Raw genomic sequence first — 21,898 nt, 5'->3', positions numbered from 1 at the left:
TTGGTTTAAATTTTCTAGTGATCTGAACATGAAGCTTGAATTATTATAACAGAGAAAAAAAATGTAATGCACTTTGGAACGAGAAATGTGAATGCTTATCTGCATCAAAGGCTAATGTTTTCTTAAGGATTATCCTTGCCAGAGCTTCTAATGAGGGAGAGGACCTACAGTGTTGAAGGACAGTAGGCCTTTGTCATCTAAACAATGTTTAACAGAAGCAAACATTTCTTATTAAAACATTTGACTATTTTTGCCACTAAGAAGTATTTTTAACAAAGTTAAATGGCATCAAATTTGTAAACAGTTCTTTCAAAGCTGAGATGTTAAAACTGTGAAGTTACAATTGAATAATTAGTCCATGGGAAAATTCGAGGTGGTTCAAGAAGACACATTGACTGCTTTCATCCTTCATTCTAATGTATCTGAATAGCATTATGATATATTTTCATTCGCATGTTTATTATTTCTATAGCATCCAGGATTGAGAAAGTGAGCATATTTCAACCTGTCCAAGAAATAATGAATGCTCCATAGATATTGGCCAAGTTGTTTGGCTGAATTTCTTGTACTTTCTTGTAATTGCAGTTTGGATCAGAATTTTATGAAACCTCTATCTTCCTTCTTTCTTTTTCCTCTTAAGACATAAAGCAATTTACTCTGAAATGTAACATTTATTACAAAAATAAAATAAACATAAGCTTAGCAAATTTGAAATCTGAGAGTTCCCTTAAAATCAAAAAGGCACCAATGTAACTCATTTTAGTGAAATCTTTTCCAAATGTTCTAATATTGATCCTGTGATTGGAAGTTCTGTTTTACGCACCTAATATCTTGCAGGAAAACAGTCCCCTTACTTATACGTATCCTCTTTGGCCCAAGTGTTATCAGGTAACCGTTCGTCTTTGGCTCACATGTTACCAGGTAGCATTTTTTGGTACTTTCATCTTGCTGCTAAAAGGCAGATCGACCCTGGCAGGTAAAATAAGAATCAGCATTGTTTTTTGACTATTATTCCAAACTTAAATAATACTTGTCGATGCATTTCCTATAGGCAAACTTGAAAAGAATTTAAATACCTTTTAAAATTATTTAATAGTTGAAAGAACTTGGGTTATGCCGTTCAATACCTCTGAACTCAAGTTCTGCTTTACCATTTACTACCTGTAACTTTGCAACTTTCATTGGGTAAGTGGGAATAGATCCCATTTCGTTAGGTAAGAATAGAAATGTTTGTAATAGTGTCTACCATTCTGTTGTATTTAGCTTACCATTTCAGACAAAGTTGGCTAGTCACATGAGGCCATTCCTCATAATGTTCTTGTATTTTTCTTTGAAATTGAGAATCTCTAAGAAGTACATGGCTTGTCAAGATTGATATAAAATAACACCTTCTCTCCCCTGCCTCCCAAAGGGACTGTATCACCTCCAGCTATAAGCAGACATGAATTAGAAAATGCTGCAATTATCAAGCAGTTCACTCTTCTCCAAACACTATTCCTTTGAATAAAAGGGGTTTGGTTAAGTGGAGAACAATGAAACATTTGGCTATTTTATAATCATAAATGATTCACAACCCACCTAGTTAGCTCTCTAGAGATGATGTCAGAAGATGTAACATTTTATTTTTCCCTGTAAAAGCAGTACAAATAGTTACTGGTTCCTAAAATGTACTTCATATGGCAAAGGATATTTTAGTTTAAAACAAATCTTAGCAAAAAATAAAAATACAAGCCTTCAAGTTGCATAGAGTTACTTTTCTTCTTTTTAATCATTTTGCTTCAACTGGTGAAAATTTTGTTAGTGGCCACCACTTGAGACATATATGCCATAGCTTGTTTCTTGTCTGGGGAAACTGGTTTTCCAGAAGCAATTTTTATCCATGAGGTAAAGGAACCATTACACTTACTCTGTGAAATCAACTCCGAAGAATAAGTTAGGGCTGTTTTGTAGAGGGGCAGAGAGAATGCTGGAAGTTCAGTTGCTTTTATAGTTTTTGTTGCAGCAGCAGGGACATGGGTGACCCTCACTGGGAGTTTCAGATGCAGCCAAAGCGTATGTCTAAGACATGGTGCGGGAAGGAGGCTGTGCACCGAGCATGCCCAATGGGTTGCCTAAATTATTATTGGGTAGGGTGGAGTATGGCAGATCTTTAGATGCAGCAAGAGGAATTCTCATGCGACTCGGATGGCCGAGGTTCCTGACATCAGGGGTCAAAGATGGGGAGGAGGAAGAAAGGAGTCCGAGAAAGCCACAGGAAACATCTGTCTTCTTGAGCTGACTGAGAACTGACACATCCCTGGTTTCATTCTCAGTCCCAGGAGGGAGAGAGAGGCAGCTGTGTGAGATCAAGGCATTTGGTCAGACTGCAGCTGTGATGTGTTCTCCTCTGCAAGATCATCCTGGCTCCAGAGGACAGGCTGAGAATAGGTTACCGGAATATCAACTCCCTGAGCAAAAGAAATGCAGGGGACCCTCTAATCTTAACTTTTCTCCTTCAGAAAATAGCAAAGAGATTATATATTTCCTTGAAAATAAGGATAAAGGAGAATTAATCCACTTTTTATTCCAGTCTCAATAAAAGGAGAAAGCCCTGAAGCAACTACACTATAACACTCAAGGTTCAATTAATCCTTGACTTAGTTGGCGGATTGCTTTCCTGTAGCTTGTCTACTTCTGTGCTTTCACTATAATCTACATTTTCCTTGATTATTCTTATATATTTATATATATATATTATATATATAACATATATATAGTAGTTATTCAGTATATTTTATTTATTTACTGAAACATTTCCTTCCAATACCCTAAGGAAAGTATACTGATAACTTACTTTGTATACCCTGTACTCAACAAAATGCCTTATACTTATTAGGCTCTCAAACACCAATAATTGCCTGACGAATGAATAAGTGAATATATGCATGACGCTAGTGCTTGGATGAGTGCATAATTCTACAATATTCCTGATTCTATCAAGCTGGAGAAAGGAGAAAACATGGCTGACTAGGGGTCCTGGAGCTGTGGGGCTCAGCATTTTTGTTTTTTGGTTGTTGTTTTGTTTGTTTGTTTGTTTGTTTGAGGATGGCCATACGATCAGGAAGCTTAAACCTTCCTTGAGTTTATTTGAAAAGAGAATCAAATTAAAGGGGGAATCTCCTATTTCTGAAACCCAATGCAACTGCCATCACAATCAAATTGCTGTTTTTAAGAGGGGAATCAGGAAACATGTATGCCTTGAACAGAAAGGTTTTTGGTGGAGCTGAGACTCCAACCTGTTGTATCTGTCATGTGCCCAAAACTGAAGTGTGTCACTCTTGTCTTCATTATTAAATTGAAGACAGCATTATTAAAAAATATTGTTGGCAGTCAACAAGAATAAATTGTGGAGTTTGGACCCCTGCCACAGAACAGGGGAGGGGGGGAAAGCATGATGTCTTAGGGCAACCTGGCCTTTGTCCAACGTGCAGTTTACCAGATTGCTGACATTTGCTAAGAGAACCATGCTATTCATCACTGGGGCAACTAGAAAAAAAAAAGTACAATTTGTCATTAGCCTTCATTTCAGAAATGATTTTCTGGTAGTATCTTAAGTAGAATCTTATTTACTTTAACAAATAGCCCTATTTTAACGAAGATAAAGTTCCTTTTACAGAATTTGGGAGAACAAATAAATAATTCAGACTCGCCTTAGAAACAATTGCATTTCAATGGAAAATTTAGAATCACATTAAAGGAAGCTTATTGAAAAATAATTGAATGGAGAGAATCACTCTGTCCCTGTTACTATTATTGAATAAACACTATCTCAAAACTTGACCATGTAAAAAGATAATTTTGCTTTGCTCATTATTTAAGGACAGGAGATTTGACTTGGGGTCTCTCCTGCATTTCAGTCAGGTGTTGGCTGGGGCCGGGGCCATGGGGAGTCTATCACACCCAAAACAGCTCCCTCATAACTGGCAGTTGTTGCTGCTATTGCCTATGAGCCCAGCTGTTCTGTCATCTGGAGTGCTTCAGATGGCCCCTGCAGCAGGGTGGTCTCAGCTTAGACAGGCTTTTTACATGGCCCCTGGCTGCTCCCAGAGCAAGCTTCCCAGAAGAACTGGGTAGCAGCTGTACAACCTTTTTTGACCTGGCCTCAAAAGTCACGCCATGTCTCCTCTGGCCCATTCCATTAGGTCATAGAGACATTGTAAGGCCAGCCCAGGTTCGAAAGGAGGGGGATTTGACTTCATCTTTTTATTGTTATTGAATAAGAGCATATGAGATGGGAGAAAGAATTAATGTCATCTTTGGAAACTATGACCTTCTACAAGCTCACTTGGATTTATATATGTTTCTAATGAGAAACATAGGCATAAGTTATGTATTCTATGTGGAAAGTCCACAGATATTACATGTCCCTGTGAAGGTCATTATTTAACTACATAAGAGGTCAAGTCAATGATAATGAAAATTAATTGACAAGTTTACTTCATAGTTACTGAAACTTTCTACTTGAGTTTAAGAAAGGCATTGAATCATATCTTCATAGTTTTTTTTCCATCGTAGAAGTATCGTTTTTAATAAAATGCTTATTTATTCATTTTTTAGAGAGACAGAGAAAGTGGGGGGGGGCAGAGAGAGAGAGAGAGAGAGAGAGAGAAAGAGAATCCCAAGCAGACTCCACGCTGTCAAAACAGCGCCCAACATGGGGCTTGATCCCTCGAACTGTGAGATCATGACCTGAGCCAAAACAGGAGTCGGGCGCTTAACTGAACCCCTCAGCACCCCTGTAGAATATCTTTTTTGAAGCAAGTTTTACCTTGAAAATTGGTATTTCATTTAAAATGCCTAAAAGGTTAGAGAGGGAGGGAGCCAAAACATAAGAGACTCTTAAAAACTGAGAACAAACTGAGGGTTGACTGAGGGGGTGTGGGGTGATGGGCATTGAGGAGGGCACCTGTTGGGATGAGCCCTGGGTGTTGTATGGAAACCAATTTGACAATAAATTTCATATGAGAATAAAATAAAATAAAATAAAATACAATAAAATACTTAACATCTTACTTTCCATATAGTTTTAGGAATTAATATAAAATTCATCAGTATCAGTAGGAATGGTTTAGTTAAAATCATAGACGGTTAATAAAATCATATATAAACATTTATTTATTTTTGGGACAGAGAGAGACAGAGCACGAACGGGGGAGGGGCAGAGAGAGAGGGAGACACAGAATCGGAAACAGGCTCCAGGCTCTGAGCCATCAGCCCAGAGCCTGACGCGGGGCTCGAACTCACGGACCGCGAGATCGTGACCTGGCTGAAGTCAGATGCTCAACCGACTGCGCCACCCAGGCGCCCCAATAAAATCATATATAAAGACAGAATTTGAGGGTTTTTTTTAATTTAAAAGCTTGAGATAAAAATATACTTAAGATTGAACAACTGTCTGCTTGTATGCTATCTGAAGATTAGTTTTAGTTCAAGTAAACAATTTTTAACTAAAATAAAGTTTTTTAATCACCTCAAAGTAATCTTTAACTTTAGGATTTCCACCCTAGTCTACTTCATGCTCAGCGTTTTAAGATCAAGAAGTAGAAGCGTTATATACGTGAATATAATGAGTTAAAGGTCCCAGTTATCTCTGGTTGGCGTCTGAGTTGATGTTAAGACGAAGTCGCTCTGACTCTAAAGATGATAATGTTGACCAAAACAAATAGCCCAATGCAAAAATGACTGAAATTTTCCGAACTTGCCAAAGGAGTGTAGCATTTGCCACTATTAAAATATAGTTAAATGGAACAGCAACAGCTTTGGGGAGGCCGAGTTAGTTGTTGGAGAACATGTGCTTCCTGAAATGAGGAGATACCAGCAAAAGGCAGAGCTTTGTAGACAAGCTCTCTAGAGACCTTGAGCATCAAAGACCGTGAACGTCTTTAGAGACTTTGAACGTCACGGGAGCAAGGATGAATGCAACAAGACCACACGGGGTTTGGTAAGAAGAGCCAACCCAGGAGTAAGAACTATAAATGAAAAATGTGTGTGTGACACATAGGCAGAGCGGATGTCAGCTTCCAGGATAATACGTGTTATCATTGTATTGATTACAGGGAAAAACCCCTGAAAAACAGTCACTTTGCCACAGATTTACAGACTAATAATCAGCAAGATAATCGGAGCGGCACCCTTTTGTCTCCTTATTGAAAATACTTGTAGGTACCAGTAATTGAGGCCCTGCTCTGCAAGATGGTAAGAAATTATGTTGTAGGACAATAAATTGAATCCTCACAAAACTTCTTTGAAAGCTGCAAGAAAACTGAGGCATAGACAGCTTAAGCAACTTACCCAAGGATGTTAAGGATCAAAAAAGAGGAACCAGGATTAAAATTCAAATAACAGCCTTATTTAAAGGTTATAGGAAGATTTTTAAATATACAAAATCTGCAAAATAAGAAATCTTGTACATTCATCACCAGGCTTCAACAACTGTCAACTAATGCCTGTATTTTTCTACATATCTCCACCCACCTTCCCCCTTCCATATTATTTTCTTTAATTTTTAAATTTTTAATTTTTTAAAATTTATTCATTTTTGAGACATAGAGAGACAGAGTGTGAGCTGGGGAGGAACACAGAGAGAGGGAGACACAGAATCTGAAGCAGGCTGCAGGCTCTGAGCGGTCAGCATGGAGCCCGATGTGGGGCTCGAACCCACTGACTGGGAGATCATGACCTGAGCTGAAGTTGGATGCTTAACTGACTGAGCCACCCAGGCGCCTCTGCCTTCCATGTTATTTTTTTTTTTCAACGTTTATTTATTTTTGGGTCAGAGAGAGACAGAGCATGAACGGGGGAGGGGCAGAGAGAGAGGGAGACACAGAATCGGAAACAGGCTCCAGGCTCTGAGCCATCAGCCCAGAGCCCGACACGGGGCTCGAACTCACGGACCGCGAGATCGTGACCTGGCTGAAGTCGGACGCTTAACCGACTGCGCCACCCAGGCGCCCTCTTCCATGTTATTTTAAAGCAAATTTCAGTTGTCCTATCATTTTATCCAATAATGTATCGGTATGTTTCTCTGAAAGATTAGAGCTCTTAATTCATACAATCACAACAACCAGATCACATCTAAAATTTAAGATCATTTCTTAATATCATCTGAGATTCATTCAGTGTACACATTTTCAACCATCGCATAAATATTACAAATGTTTAATTTTACAGTTTGTGTGAATTAGGGTCCAAATGAAGTACATACACTGCAATTATTTAAATAGTTTCCTGGGGCGCCTGGGTGGCTCAGTCGGTTAAGCGTCAGACTTCAGCTCAGGTCACGATCTCGCGGTCTGTGAGTTCGAGCCCTGCGTTGGGCTCTGGGCTGATGGCTCAGAGCCTGGAGCCTGCTTCTGATTCTGTGTCTCCCTCTCTCTCTGCCCCTCCCCCGTTCATGCTCTGTCTCTCTCTGTCTCAAAAATAAATAAACGTTGAAAAAAAATTAAAAAAAAAATAAATAGCTTTAAAGTCTTGTAAACTATAAATGATTGAAAAACAAGCCTTTCTTTACTTGCCCTGTGGTTTATCTGTTGAGGAAATAGGGATTTTGTTGAATCCATTTCTTTATTTTTGTTTACGTTTTTATTTTGATTCTAGTGAGTTAACATACAATGTTATATTAATTTCAGGTGTACAATGTAGGAATTCAACAGTTCCACACATCACCCTGTGCTCATCAAGACAACTGCACTTCTTTTTTTTTTTTTTTTTAACATTTTTATTTATTTTTGGACAGAGAGAGACAGAGCATGAACGGGGGAGGGGCAGAGAGAGAGGGAGACACAGAATCGGAAACAGGCTCCAGGCTCCGAGCCATCAGCGCAGAGCCTGACGCGGGGCTCGAACTCATGGACCGCGAGATCGTGACCTGGCTGAAGTCGGACGCTTAACCGACTGCGCCACCCAGATGCCCCAAGACAACTGCACTTCTTAATCTCCATCTCTTATTTAACCCATCCCCCACTCCCCTCCCCTCTGGTAACCATCAGTATGTTTTCTGTAATTAAGAATTTATTTCTCTCTCTCTCTCTCTCTCTCTCTCTCATTTTTGTTCCCTTTTGCTTATTTGTTTCTTAAATTCCACATATGAGTGAAATCATATAGTATTTGTTTTTCTCCGACTGAATTATTTTATGTAGCAATATACTCTCTAGATCCATCCATGCCATGTCAAATGACAAGATTTAATTCCTTCTTATGGCTGGATAATATTCCTTTGTGTGTGTGTATGTGTGTGTGTGTGTGTGTGTGTGTGTATACACCACATCTTTTTTATTCATTAATCACTGGGCACTTGGGCCCCTTCCATATCTTGGCCATTGTAAATAATGTTGCTATAAACCCAGGAGTGCATGCTTCCCTTGAATTAGTGTTCTTGTATTCTTTGGGTAATTACCCAGTAGTGTGACTGCTGGATCCTAAGGTAGTTCCATTTTTAATGTTTTAAGGAACCTCCATACTGTCTTCCACACTGGCTGTACCAGTTTGCATTCCCACGAACAGTGCTTGAGGGTTCCTTTTTCTTCACATTCTCACCAATGCTGGTTGTTTCTTGTGTTATGGATGTTAGCCATTGTAACAGGTGTGAGGTGATATCTCATCGGAGTTTTGATCTGTATTTCTTTGATAATGGGTGATGTTGAGCTTCTTTTCATGTATCTGCTGGCCATCTGTATGCTTTCTTTGGAGAAATGTCTGTTCATGTCTTCTGCCCATTTTTTAATTGACATTGTTGAATCCATTTCTTTAATAGACTTAAGCGTATACCTTTGACTTCTGTATCTCTTGTAAATTGGGAGTTACATCTACAGGCTTAATCAGATTCAGTATTCATTATTTGCTTGATTGTTTTTGATAATACTTATCTATAAGTGAGGGTCTGTTCCTCCATCCAAGGGTTTACAATTGATCTCTTCCCTTGAGAAATATATGTCATACAAAGAAACTGTTACCATTGTATCAGTTACCACGTGGGACAGAAAAGGTGGTATACTTCAGACATATGTGAACAAAGTTTCCTCACAAATATGTCATAGACACAGAAGAAATTGAGAGCAGTTTTCAGGTGCAGATAATGGGGACAGCATATTTGATGGTAGTGTTCATTACTAAAATGTTTCTAGCTAAACCAAGAATCAGAAAGAAAATTCTGATTATTATAGCCAGTTGTATTCTAGTACTTCTGAGGAAAAGTAAGAACCGTTATGAAAGCAGGATGCAAAGAGATGATTGTAACAAAACATAGCAGAAAAGATCTTGAAGTCATGACCATGAGCATTTCACCAAGGACAGCAGGACAGATAATGATTTTCCAACTAATCAATCAACAAGTTACCTTCATGTGTAAAGCAGTAAGACCACAGCTCTCATGAAATATAGTCATTTGTTCCTGCTTGCCCAGAATTTACAGAAAAGAAAGAAAACTAAAGTGCAGGACAATACCTCATAAGATTATACATAAGGAGTTTGTGGCAGAGGGGTCACTGTTATCTGGTGTGGTTAGGATGAATATTATAGAGGAGGGGGTGAAGGGCACACTTTAAGGGGTTATTAGAATGAAGCTAGAAGGACTTGAGTGGGTGGAATATTCCATAAAACATAAATTGTAAATAAAAACAAGTATTTAAGAATCAGCACAGTATGTTTAAGGAAGTATGTTTAAGTATGTTTAAGTATGATTAAAAGATCAGCATCTTTTAAAAAAAACATGTACCGTTTTTACATACATCCATGGCACGTCAGGTAGATCTAGAGTGAGGACTCATGTCACCTTGTTCTTGGTTTAGGTTAAACATGAGATGCCTTAGACAAGCCATATAACTCCATTAAATTTAAATTACCTATAAAAGAGAGCCTCGGTCTATATTTGAAGTTTCCTAATTTCTGGGACAAGTCAAGTTTTGAATGTTGAACAAGTTAATTTCTTGTAAGATCAAAACCAAATTCAACGAAGTAACAACAACCTGCCATCTGCTATCAGAATTATTTTTTTAAGAAGGTATATCTGAAATGGAGGCAGATGCTAGTCTCAGAAATGTGTGTGTGTGTGTTTGTGTATATGTGGGTGTGGGTGTGTAATTTACATTAAAAACAAACTCAGTTGCACTTATTTTTGTCGAATTTTGTTTGATGTAGACTGGTAGGAATCTCATTGTAGTGTCTCTCTGATCAGCATTTGGGAATCATAGACAAGCTGTTACTTAATGGTCCTTTCCTTTGTGGCATTTTAAGAAATCATAACTGGGATAATGTCCCCATTGTACTCTGCCTTTAGTTGTTGAGCAAGTTCAGTGCCCTGTCTAGACCTTAAATGTACAACATGTGATTGCATCTGACATCAGAATAGTTCTGGGGTGCTTGCGTGGCTCAGTCTGTTGCGCATCAGACTTCAGCTCAGGTCATGATCCCCGGTTCATGGGTTTGAGCCCCATGTCAGTCTCTGGGCTGACAGCTCCCTCTCTCTCTGCCCCTCCCCTGTCTCTTTCTCTTCCTTTCAAAGCTAAATAAACATTAAAAAAAATTTTTTTTTTTAAATAGCTCTTGTTGGGGATACAGGAAAATTGTGTTCTAGTCTGCACTTTGACCCTCTTATGTGAGTTGTTCACGGCATGAAGCCTTTTCTAAAAATCATCTGGAAAAGTAAAATCACCCTACAGCCTTACCTATCTTGCCAGATTGATGTAAGTTAAATAAGATAACATATTTTCAGTTTTTATAAAGTATAAAGCGACATCAGTAGAAAGCTTTAATAAAAATACTGATCTATAAAATCCTCCAAATAGATATAAATTTACTAGTAGCTCAGAGTAGATGGTAGAGTTATGATTTTAATCGAGAAAATGACTTTCTAAGCACTAAAATGCAAAAATCACAAGCCTGAAGATTTTTTGACATTAAATCTTCAGAAAAATGACGTATATAATTCACCTCAAGCAGTTCCTAAAATTCCAGGACAAAATAATCAAAATTGTTAGCCAAGTAGATATATCATTTTTTTCCTCTCCACATCTGACATTTATCTGCACTTTGGCATTAAACAAATGTTAAGAGAGTCACTAGGATTTAAGTTCAATAATATATAAACGTAAGCATAAGTGGAGATTAAAACTTTGACAGAGAAGCCCACAGACTAATAATGAAATGTAGATGGGAACTTTTTTCCAAAGGAAAGGAAATGTGTCTTTTCTTGGTTGGAGAACACTAATTATCAATGATTTGGCAGAAGCCTACCACTCCTAATTGCATGAAATTATCAATCTGACATTTCTGAAAATGGCAGCAATCATGACTGCATAGAGCAGTTAAATATCCTCCTACAAGATAGCTGTTCATCGCTGAAAACACTTCACTCTTGTTACTTCTCTGTGAACTGTTTCTGTAGTGAGTTCTTGGAATATATTTATACATGTTTAGCATCGCCTGCATTTCGCTATTTAAATTTATAATCATAGTTGATCTCTGATAATGTGGCAATGTAAGTAAAAAATTATTTGCAGAGAACTTAGAAGGTAGGTGATTTCAGGAATATTCTCTGCAATTTTCATGGAAGACACGAATATAGCACTATGACTGCAATGGTAATTCCACAGTCTGTACTTCCGTAAAATTCAACATTGGAAAGATACCTTTGCAACATAGCAGTTGTAGTCCCTGTAGAAATTTGCTTTGTAGGGGCGCCTGGGTGGCGCAGTCGGTTAAGCGTCCGACTTCAGCCAGGTCACGCTCTCGCGGTCCGTGAGTTCGAGCCCCGCGTCGGGCTCTGGGCTGATGGCTCAGAGCCTGGAGCCTGTTTCTGATTCTGTGTCTCCCTCTCTCTCTGCCCCAACCCCGTTCATGCTCTGTCTCTCTCTGTCCCAAAAATAAATAAACGTTGAAAAAAAATTTAAAAAAAAAAAAAAAAAAGAAATTTTCTTTGTAATTGAAAACATTGAATTATATGTTCTGTGGGGATGTGGACAATTTCTGTCTTGTTCCTGCTGTGTCCCCCGGGCCTAATAAATTGATGGTGTCTAGGAAGTATTCCGTAAAGCTTTGTTGAATGAATGAAAGAATTCAAGTTTCAGATATGATGGAGAGGTTAAACAACTTTTCTGATTTATGTGATACAACCTAAAATATAGAAATGATCACATGAATTTGAGTCAATAGAATATCAAATTTTTGCTTAACGACCTACACCAATATGAAACAAAGCCAATGGAAGAGAGAGAGGCATTTTAATTTTTTTAATCTTAATTATTTTTGAGACACACAGAGAGAGACAGAGTGTGAGCGGGGGAGGAGCAGAGAGAGAGGGAGACACAGAATTCAAAGCATGCTCTAGGCTCTGAGCTGTCAGCACAGAGCCTGATGCAGGGCTCAAACTCCCAAACCATGCGAGATTGACGCTTAACCAACTGAGCCACCAGACGCCCCAAGAGAGGCATTTTAAATGTAGATCTGTGGCAATGTCATGTTAGGTCTAAAGGATCTTTGATGATTTGGCTGAAGCTCTTCTCTACTCATGGTATATATATTTTTTTAAACATACTTTTTTTTCAACGTTTATTTATTTTTGGGACAGAGAGAGACAGAGCATGAACGGGGGAGGGGCAGAGAGAGAGGGAGACACAGAATCGGAAACAGGCTCCAGGCTCTGAGCCATCAGCCCAGAGCCCGACGCGGGGCTCGAACTCACGGACCGCGAGATCGTGACCTGGCTGAAGTCGGACGCTTAACCGACTGCGCCACCCAGGTGCCCCTACTCATGGTATATTTATGTAGAAAGTATAGATTTAGAGGTCGCTTGCACTTAACATTTATCAAAGGAATTGATTGTTAAAATAAGAACAGTAGGTAAAACAATGTGCACTGAGAAATTTGAGCCACTCGCTTAAAAAAATATAAATTTTACTTTTATTCAGAAAAGTAATTACATGGGGAAGATGATGTGTTTATTTATACTTGAATATACATATATGTAACCTTTATATATATGTATCCTTTGTATACATCCTTTGACTTCTTTGGGAAAAATAAAGCAGATATTTTAAACTACAATTGGTATAATTCCTAGAAGAAGAAAATTATGGTACTGGTAAAATTTTCATTGTAACACTGATTTCTTTGCAAACACATCCTTCGTGATTGTGTAGTCATGTGCCCCTTTTACTGACTATACACCACTTTTACTCTCACGCAAGGTTTGGAAAAAGTGCCAAAAGAGCTCCCTCCTGACACTACGCTGCTGGACTTGCAAAACAACAAAATAACCGAAATCAAAGATGGAGACTTCAAGAACCTGAAGAACCTTCATGTAAGGACTCTTTGTGTATTTGTTTGTTGGTTGGTTTGTGAGTTGTAACAAGATCTGACTCGGGAGATTTTTCAAAACAAAACTCAGGTAAGGCCTGGAGTACTATATGGTAATAAATCAACACATAAGTGTTGATTAAATTCTCTGTTTAGGGAGCGATAGGGGAGCAAAGCATCGTATTCATTAACCCCTAAAAGTCAGCCAGTTTTCTTGCATATACCCCATATATCTTTAGTATTTGCTTCCTAAAAATATATATCTTAATCTTCTCTTATGTTTCATGAATAAAAGTCTTTATCTCCCCAGTTAGATAGTACTTCATTAGGCAAACAAAATGGACTACTGATCTTAGCATTCATTTATTTCTTTTTGTTTTCTTTCATTCATTTTCTAAGAGGTGCAAGTGTTTTAAAGGCTCAAAGATTGGCACCAATAGAAAAAGGGATAAACATCCATGTTTTACTTAGTAAATATAATTCTATCTCCAAACATCTATATCTATATATCTAGATCTTGCTTTGTATGCAGGAGTATGCATGCTTCATTCTTATCTGTATCTGTGCTTTTATTGTCATTATTATAGTGTCACACATCCAGTGTACCGGATAGGATTCCAGCAGAAAATTAATGGCACTCTCAAAAGGGTTCACAGAGAAGGCTTTACTGAAGGGACTATTTACAAAGGGATATAGGAGCCAACAAAGCGTTATGAAGTACGCAAGCCCACCTTGAGAGAAGTGGGGAACTGTATTCCCACCTCCTGATTTCCTGTCAGTGTCTCCTATGGATGAACCTAATGAGAGGTCAGAGGTTAGGGTCATCTGGGTTAGGCAGTTTCCAAGTTCACTTCCCAGGACATAGAGGAAGGTCACAAAGAACAAAGAATGAGTATAACTGTAGTTGGGAGAAAGTACGTTATAAATGGAGAATGACCAACCCAATCAATAGGGTTAAGTATTGCTAAGGCAGCCTTCTGTAAGAGAAAGTGCATTGCCTTTTCAGGTAGGTCATCAGAATCCCTATGAACTGTATTTTTAGTCCAGCTCTCTACCTGTGGGATGAGTAGAATGTAGTCTCCCCTCAGAATATCATTGCACGTTTATTATAAAGAAGCTGGGTTTCAATGTCCATAATAAATGCCAAACACCTCACTGTAGGCCCCTCTTGAAGTATTGAGGCTGTTCCTGGGCAAGACATTTTTAGAAGGGCATTAACCTTTAAGTATCTTCAGAATGATCATCATGGGGATAAAGAATCTGGAAATCATCTCTTATAGGCACAGTTGACAGAGATGTGGATATCTAAATTGAATGAAAAAAGGTCACGAGTGACATATATGAAGGGCCATATTGGAGAAGAGAAATTGAATTTACTTACTTCAACTACAAAGTGACAGAATTGTCCTATTGGCAACTGAGTGGAAATTTCAGGGGAGCAGAGTTTTGCTTAACATTAAAAATACAATGTAAAGCATTAGAATTTTCAGAAAAAAAAGGGAGAGAATTGTTTAGTTATGAGATGTAGAGATAATGTTATGGGTACTAAGAAAGAGTCAAATCAGACATATCCTACATCAGGTTACCAGTTAGTATTTGAGAGAATATTGGACAAAGGATCTAGAGGGTTAGCAGAATTTTGAAAGGAAGAGAAGAAAAGAGGGTTTTCTGTGTGAAAGGACAGGCAAGGCAAATAAAATAAGCAGATACAGGAGTTGGCTGGAGGGAAAGATACAGGCTGCAAAGAGTGAAGATAAGGCATGAGCTAGAGATCTCAAATCTTGAAGCAATGGGATCCATTTCTACTGATAAGATACGGACCTGAGCCCCACCTCACGTTTTCTCTGCCTTCATGGTATGTTTTCACTCGGAGTGAGCTGATGGTGATACCAACACAGTTTGCCAATGACTCTTCAAACTGTCACTGAATATGTTAGAAGATTAAGAAAAATTTAATGTTATTTCCAATGAGCTAAAATTTAAAGGCGTCATTTTATTTTTATAACTTCACCCTAAAGGGACTTTTTTAAGGAAGGAGAATTCTCTTACTCTAATCTCAAATTACTGTATGTTTAAGTATAATCTGAATAATTTGTTTGACCTCCTTATAGCCTTAAATAAGAGATATCTAGTTTCTGTGACACTCTCTTTAAATCTGGCATTTGTAATAAGATGTTCTTTCTTTTCCATGTCTCCTTCTCAGTATGTTTTAGACAACTACTATCTTGGAATCTCTTTCCTTCTACTTCAAAGTATACATTGAAGAGAGGAAGAGTTTATTAGAGCTTCCAACTGTTCAGGGAATGTTAACCGGCTATTTTTCTCTTACTCTTTCATTCATGATCATTTCTAAACTTGTTATTTTGCAAATAAACGTTATAATTTCAGCCAGGAAAGGCACGCTTGAATGAGAAGGAAGAAGAGAAATGAAAATTTAGCAAAGATTAAAATAGAAAGGATTTAACAGAAAGCTTCCTTTTTTCTCAATAATTTGATCAATTTAAACTCTGTGTCTCATAATGAGTAGTATATGCTGTGCAAGAGTAGTTTTATACTTACAGAAATGTAATATAATACTTTCCTATGTAATAGAAAAAACAGAATTATTCTGTGAAATAATGGAAAATTAAGTATTACGATGCCAACTTTTAATATATTTCCTTTGAATAAATGCTTAATAAATCTAGTAAGGAAGTTCTTTTTAATTAAAAATAAAAAAAATTGTCAAAAGTTTCATAATAACGAACATTTGTGTATCAATTACTACATACTAGGCTTAATACCTATATACAGTCACTTACGTAATTCTTACAACTCTTCTTATGAGGTAGACACTCTTGATAACTCCCTTATACAGGTGAGGACACTCAGGCACAGAGAGGTTACTTATTCAGTTACTTGTTCCTAGTCACACAGCAAACAAGAGCCAAATCTTGAGATCTAAACTTGAGAGCATTCTGAATTAACTCTGTACATTTGTTGCCTATAAATATGATAGTAACCATACAGTCCCTTAAAACGATACCTGGTACAGAGTAAACCTGCATTAGTGGTTTTGGGGAAATAATACGAAGTCAGGCTTTAACATTTTTTTGTTTCAATTGTGTTGAAATATAATTGACACACAGCACTGTATGAGTTTAAGGTATACAGCATAATGACTTCATATATTGCAAAGTGATCACCACAATAAGTTTAGTTAATATCCTTCATCTTGGACAATATATATATATATGTGTGTGTGTGTGTGTGTGTGTGTGTGAAAAGAAAAAAAATGTATTTTTTCTTGTGACCTTGCGAGGAGACCTTTTAAGACTTACTGTCGGGGCGCCTGGGTGGCGCAGTCGGTTAAGCATCCGACTTCAGCCAGGTCACGATCTCGCGGTCCGTGAGTTCGAGCCCCGCGTCGGGCTCTGGGCTGATGGCTCAGAGCCTGGAGCCTGTTTCCGATTCTGTGTCTCCCTCTCTCTCTGCCCCTCCCCCGTTCATGCTCTGTCTCTCTCTGTCCCAAAAATAAATAAACGTTGAAAAAAAAAAATTAAAAAAAAAAAGACTTACTGTCTTAGCACCCTTCAAATATAACATACCCCAGTGTTGGCTGCAGTCGTAATGTTGTACCTTACATCCCAGCCCTCATTTAACTGGAAGTTTGTAACTTTCGATCACCTTCTTGGATGAAGGTGGTGAAAATGCTTTTATTCTTTCTTCCACTCCATTTCCATTGCCTGTTATCTTTTCATCACCTCTCCCATACCTCCCAGGCTAGATCCCTTTTTATTTAGTTACCAGGGAAAGGAAGTAGGTTGTGCTGATTTTTGAGGCTATGCTTCGATTTTAGTTTATGTGATGCTCAAGTCGTTTCCTGCCCGCAAGCAGCAAGTTCTCTTCTCCTCTGACTTCTCTCACCTCTTAGCAAAGTCTTGATGAGTCGATTCTACTTTTCTTTCTCTCTCTTTTCTCTTTTTTCTTTCTTTTTTCTTTCTTTCTTTTTTTCTTTCTTCTTTCTTTCTTTCTTTCTTTCTTTCTTCTTTTTCTTTTCTTTCTGTTTTCACTCTTGTTTGCATTTATCTTATGCAGAATTGACTCCGGGCCATAAGTTTTTGTTTCTTCAGTTTCTTCTGTGATATCTTTTTGTTCTGTGCATCCTCCTCTTCTGATTTAAGAGGAATCTGCTCTTTTACAGTAAGGATTATCTCAGGTAGGGGTTAATCCAACCATAAGCCCTGTAAGTTTAACTTCTGCATCTTGGCTTTGTTCACTTGGATGTGCTCAATGACCAGAGAATCTACATCTAAACCCTTAAGTTCAGCTCTACTCTCTGCATTTTTTAAGCATATTCAGTAAAAACTCGGCACTCTTTCTGAGCCACCTGTGTCCAGCTTCACTCTCTGGCCTGGGCACAGCTACCAACTCCACGATCGTAGTGACAGGATGGCACATGTGGCTTCTGCAAAGTGACATCCTTCAGATAATCGGTGGCTTTTCCTTGATGTCCTGGGAAATCTCATGTGCGTTTTTAAAGTGAACACAAAGATTTGATTGTCTCGACTTGCATGATTTTGTAGGATTTTCTGGATCAAGTGAGAGGTGAACCATTTTCAGAGATCATCTCAGGCTGTTTATGGGAAGAGGTTCCTTCTTTTCATTAGCTGATCTCCTGATGACTACCTGAGGTTCACCTTTGACTCTTTCTCTGCTTTCGCTGGCCTTTGGCGTTAGCCAATGTAATTAGTTTATTCCTATCTTACAATCTTGTCATTGCCTGTTATTTTATGAGTGTGCTTTCTTAAATAGGTATCAGCGTGCATGGAACTAACATCAACCATCTTTACCAATACTGTATATACACAAATAACTTTGTTTTCGCTTGTGGATCTGTTTTATGTGAAGTTCTAGCTCATATAGCTCTTAAAAGTTTACCTCATTATGACCGAAATTTTCATAGCTTATATTTATTTTTCAAATGTATTTTAATTTGAAAGCAGGTGTGATTTCTACTGGATTAAAACATTCAACCGGCAATGCCATTTGAAAAGTGCTTTGCAAAGAAGTCCATATGCATCACTGTGCTTTGACTCTCACAATAACCCCCTGTAGGTGCTATTATTATTCCCAGTGTACTGAAGAAATAATTGGGGCAAGTGTCCTACTGCCACTAAAACTTAACGGCGGATAGTACTATGACGTGCTCACAGGTAGAGGTGTTATTTAATTATTACCTAGTGAACAAAGTAATATTTTATTGGCTGAAATAACAGGTAATACATCATCAGGGTGATTCTGCATAATAGGTTTTGACATTTAACGTAAAATAAGCAGATTTGCAGACCATGTTTAATATATTTACTGATGCCAAGCTTTCAGAGTTTTCTTCCATAGATGGCAATAGATGCTCTCCTCTTTCTTCATAATTAATTAAGCAGCTGCCATGTTGGGTGTCTTTCAACGATGCAGCTCCTCTTAGACCGCTCTTCTAGCTCTGCTTTTACTGATTTCCTGGACATTTTGCTTGTAAATATTAATATCCTATGACTTGAACCATGGCGAGTGTTTGAATTTTTTGTAATACGCTTTGGGATTTCCTGGGATTTTGTCTTAACCAACCCATGCATCTTTTAGGATCAGTTAAAAGATTGTTACTTGTGATAAGGTTTAATTAGTCGAATAATGGGAACAACATGAGGATGTACATGGGTTAACCTACCAGCTGTTACCTTCGGAAAGTATTTCTGCATTTCTGATAGTGTAAGTTCTCATTGTTTTATTTTTTGTCCCTGTGCATTTTCATATATGCACAAAGTGCACTACAACTGAAAAGCAAGTTTCTCAGACCTGGATAAAATTATCCCGAATCCCATAGGATTAGTTGACAAGAAGACTTGGAATAATAAGAAGTATGGTTCTATAGACATACATATCATTGGAAAAGAAAGAAGTAGCCCAAAACTAAGTTTAGCAATAGCTATATGTGTAACAATAAGGAATGAGAAGTAATTTTCTATATTAGGAGAAGGCAGGAACAAAAATTTAAGAATTACCAAAAATATTAACATACTTGACTATATAAAACCTTACATGTAAAAAGGACAAAAACAGAATAAAAAGTATTAAGGCTCTGCATTTCATGTTAACTATATCCTTATTTTCTATAAACCAGTTATTAAATATATGAAAACGTAATAAAAATGAGAAGTATTGTGATCATGCAAATCTTTCTTTCCATAAAATACCGAACAAAAGGAAATTGATTTTACCTTTCAAGTGACCAAGAAATCCAAAGAAATTACAGTGAGCTACAACATAATATACCAATTTGGCAAACTTTTGGGGAAAAGTTTTATCTAAATTTGTAAGGCTGCAAGAAAATTTTATGTCTTGCATTGCTGATGACGGGACAAATCAATGCCATCCTATTGTAGTGGAATCTGTGACAGCAGTCAATGAATATGGATTTTTAGGTTAAAACGTTGACTGGGGGATGGATGCCCGTGGCATTGGCTTGTTTTCAGGCATTTTGGGTTACTCTCATAATTTCAATCTTTAGGAGTATTTACTGTTGAAAAATTAAGTGTCTCTGTATCTGTATTATAATCTATATTTCATCACCTTAATTTCTGATGTTCAGATCCTCATTACACTTCTGAAATGAAAGAATCACATTTGGCTAATTCTTTTCTGATCTCTTGCAATTTTGTAGATTTCTCTGCTAGTCTCATGAATGAAATAAATAAACTACACACCTATTATATATATATGTTGTTTTTGTTCACTATCTACAGACGTTGATCCTTGTCAACAACAAAATTAGCAAAATCAGCCCTGGAGCATTTACACCTTTGTTGAAATTGGAACGACTTTATCTGTCCAAGAATCATCTGAAGGAATTGCCAGAAAAAATGCCCAAAACTCTTCAGGAGCTGCGTGCTCATGAGAATGAGATCACCAAAGTGCGAAAAGCTGTGTTCAATGGCCTGAACCAGATGATCGTCGTAGGTACAGATATTCTTATAACTCTAAGGCCAGGATTGAAGGTTCACCTTAAAAGATTCCAAGTAAGCTTTAGCTGCAGGAAGGGAAATTAGCTAGAACTGGCATGTCTTTAGCCTATACCAGGAACAGTAGCAAGACCAGCAGAAATGAGATTTTGAATCTGTGCCTTACAATGTTTTTGTTCCTCAATCTTAAGGATCTGGGAGTGTGGAGAAAACTGTAGGCCCAAAGTCACCCTCATGTATGGCCAAGATGCAATGGAATGGATGGAATTAAGTAGTAATTAATTAGAGATATGTGGGGGATACCTTTCCACTGTGGGGATTGTTTCTATTGTGAACATTCATAAATCATTTGTTTTAACAAATGTGTTCTAATCGTGATAACAAATGGCGATTTTATAATTGGCTTACAAAATGCTAGTTTCAGATTATTTAGCGTTGTAACTCATCTCAGGAAAGTAATAGCTCCATCATAAGTGTGACTTATAAACACTTGTGTTTGTTGATTTCCGGGTAAACCTATTGCTTTTACCATAAATCTTTGTGTTTTATTGTTATTGTTTGGTTTTTGTTTGTTTTAATGAGAGAAAATTTTACCTTAGTTTGCCATCCCTATGAAGAGCGTGTTCATTAATTTCTGCTTTGTTTTTCAGTCAAGCTGTTATTGACCCAAATTTCTCTTAAACCCCTTGTTGAAACAGACACGACTCTGATTTGCAATATCCTAATATTGTTCTCTAAGAACTTTGCACTTTTTGCATTTGTAGAACTGGGCACCAACCCGCTGAAGAGCTCGGGAATTGAAAATGGAGCCTTCCAGGGAATGAAGAAGCTGTCCTACATCCGCATTGCCGACACCAATATAACCACCATCCCGCAAGGTGATAGAAAATTCTCCAAAGCAGTTTGAACATCCAAATGTAACAACTTTAACATTCAAGAAAATTGTTTTGGAAATTTAAACGGTGACTGAAGCAGCCAACGTTATTTCCAGTAAATTGTCTACCCTTGTTTCTATTGAGCCTGGACGACCCCTGGGCCATTTAGGCTCATTGTAGAGATGGCGAGACCTATAAAGTCTCTTCTAAGATATAACTTACACATAATGATTTCATATTAAAGAATTGTGAGAGCACAGGGGAAAATGTACAGTTATTTAAAGAATAGAATCCCTTGCTGGTGTTAAAGGAAAAAAGATACATGGGAACACCTCAGAAATTGAGCCAACTTTTACTTTGAGTCTCCAATCTTTTAGTGAATTCCTTTCCATCTTACTCTCTGAATAAGAGGATCCATAGTGGCCACTTATATAATAAGTCTTATATAATAGTGTTGTAGAGAATATGGATTTTGGTCTATTTGGTCTGTTTGTCCCTAACTGGCTCTAAGACCGTGGACGAGTTATTCAATATTTATGCCTTAACTTCTTTATTGGTAAAGTGGTAATAACACCAACATACAACTCCATTAGATTGTCTAATGATTAAATAACTAATTAGAAAAATATCAGGCATGTAAATAAATAGTGGATTAATATTACCTTTTATTATTTGTAAAAATGTTTTAACACTCATTTT

General features: G+C 37.6%; 1 protein-coding gene across 2 annotated transcripts in view; it reads left to right on the top strand.

The window, feature by feature from the left end:
- Positions 1–21,898, top strand: part of DCN (decorin) — a 43,640-nt gene that overhangs the window by 7,410 nt on the left and 14,332 nt on the right. For both annotated transcript variants that reach the window (XM_043562055.1, XM_043562056.1), the window contains exons 3-5: positions 13,221–13,333; positions 20,109–20,322; positions 21,089–21,202. In XM_043562055.1, the coding sequence (XP_043417990.1) occupies positions 13,221–13,333; positions 20,109–20,322; positions 21,089–21,202 (441 nt within the window). The remainder of the gene's footprint in view (positions 1–13,220; positions 13,334–20,108; positions 20,323–21,088; positions 21,203–21,898) is intronic.

The sequence above is a fragment of the Prionailurus bengalensis genome, chromosome B4 (genome assembly GCF_016509475.1).
Source record: "Prionailurus bengalensis isolate Pbe53 chromosome B4, Fcat_Pben_1.1_paternal_pri, whole genome shotgun sequence".
Lineage (NCBI taxonomy): Eukaryota > Metazoa > Chordata > Mammalia > Carnivora > Felidae > Prionailurus > Prionailurus bengalensis.
This window is presented reverse-complemented; position numbering and strand designations above follow the sequence as displayed.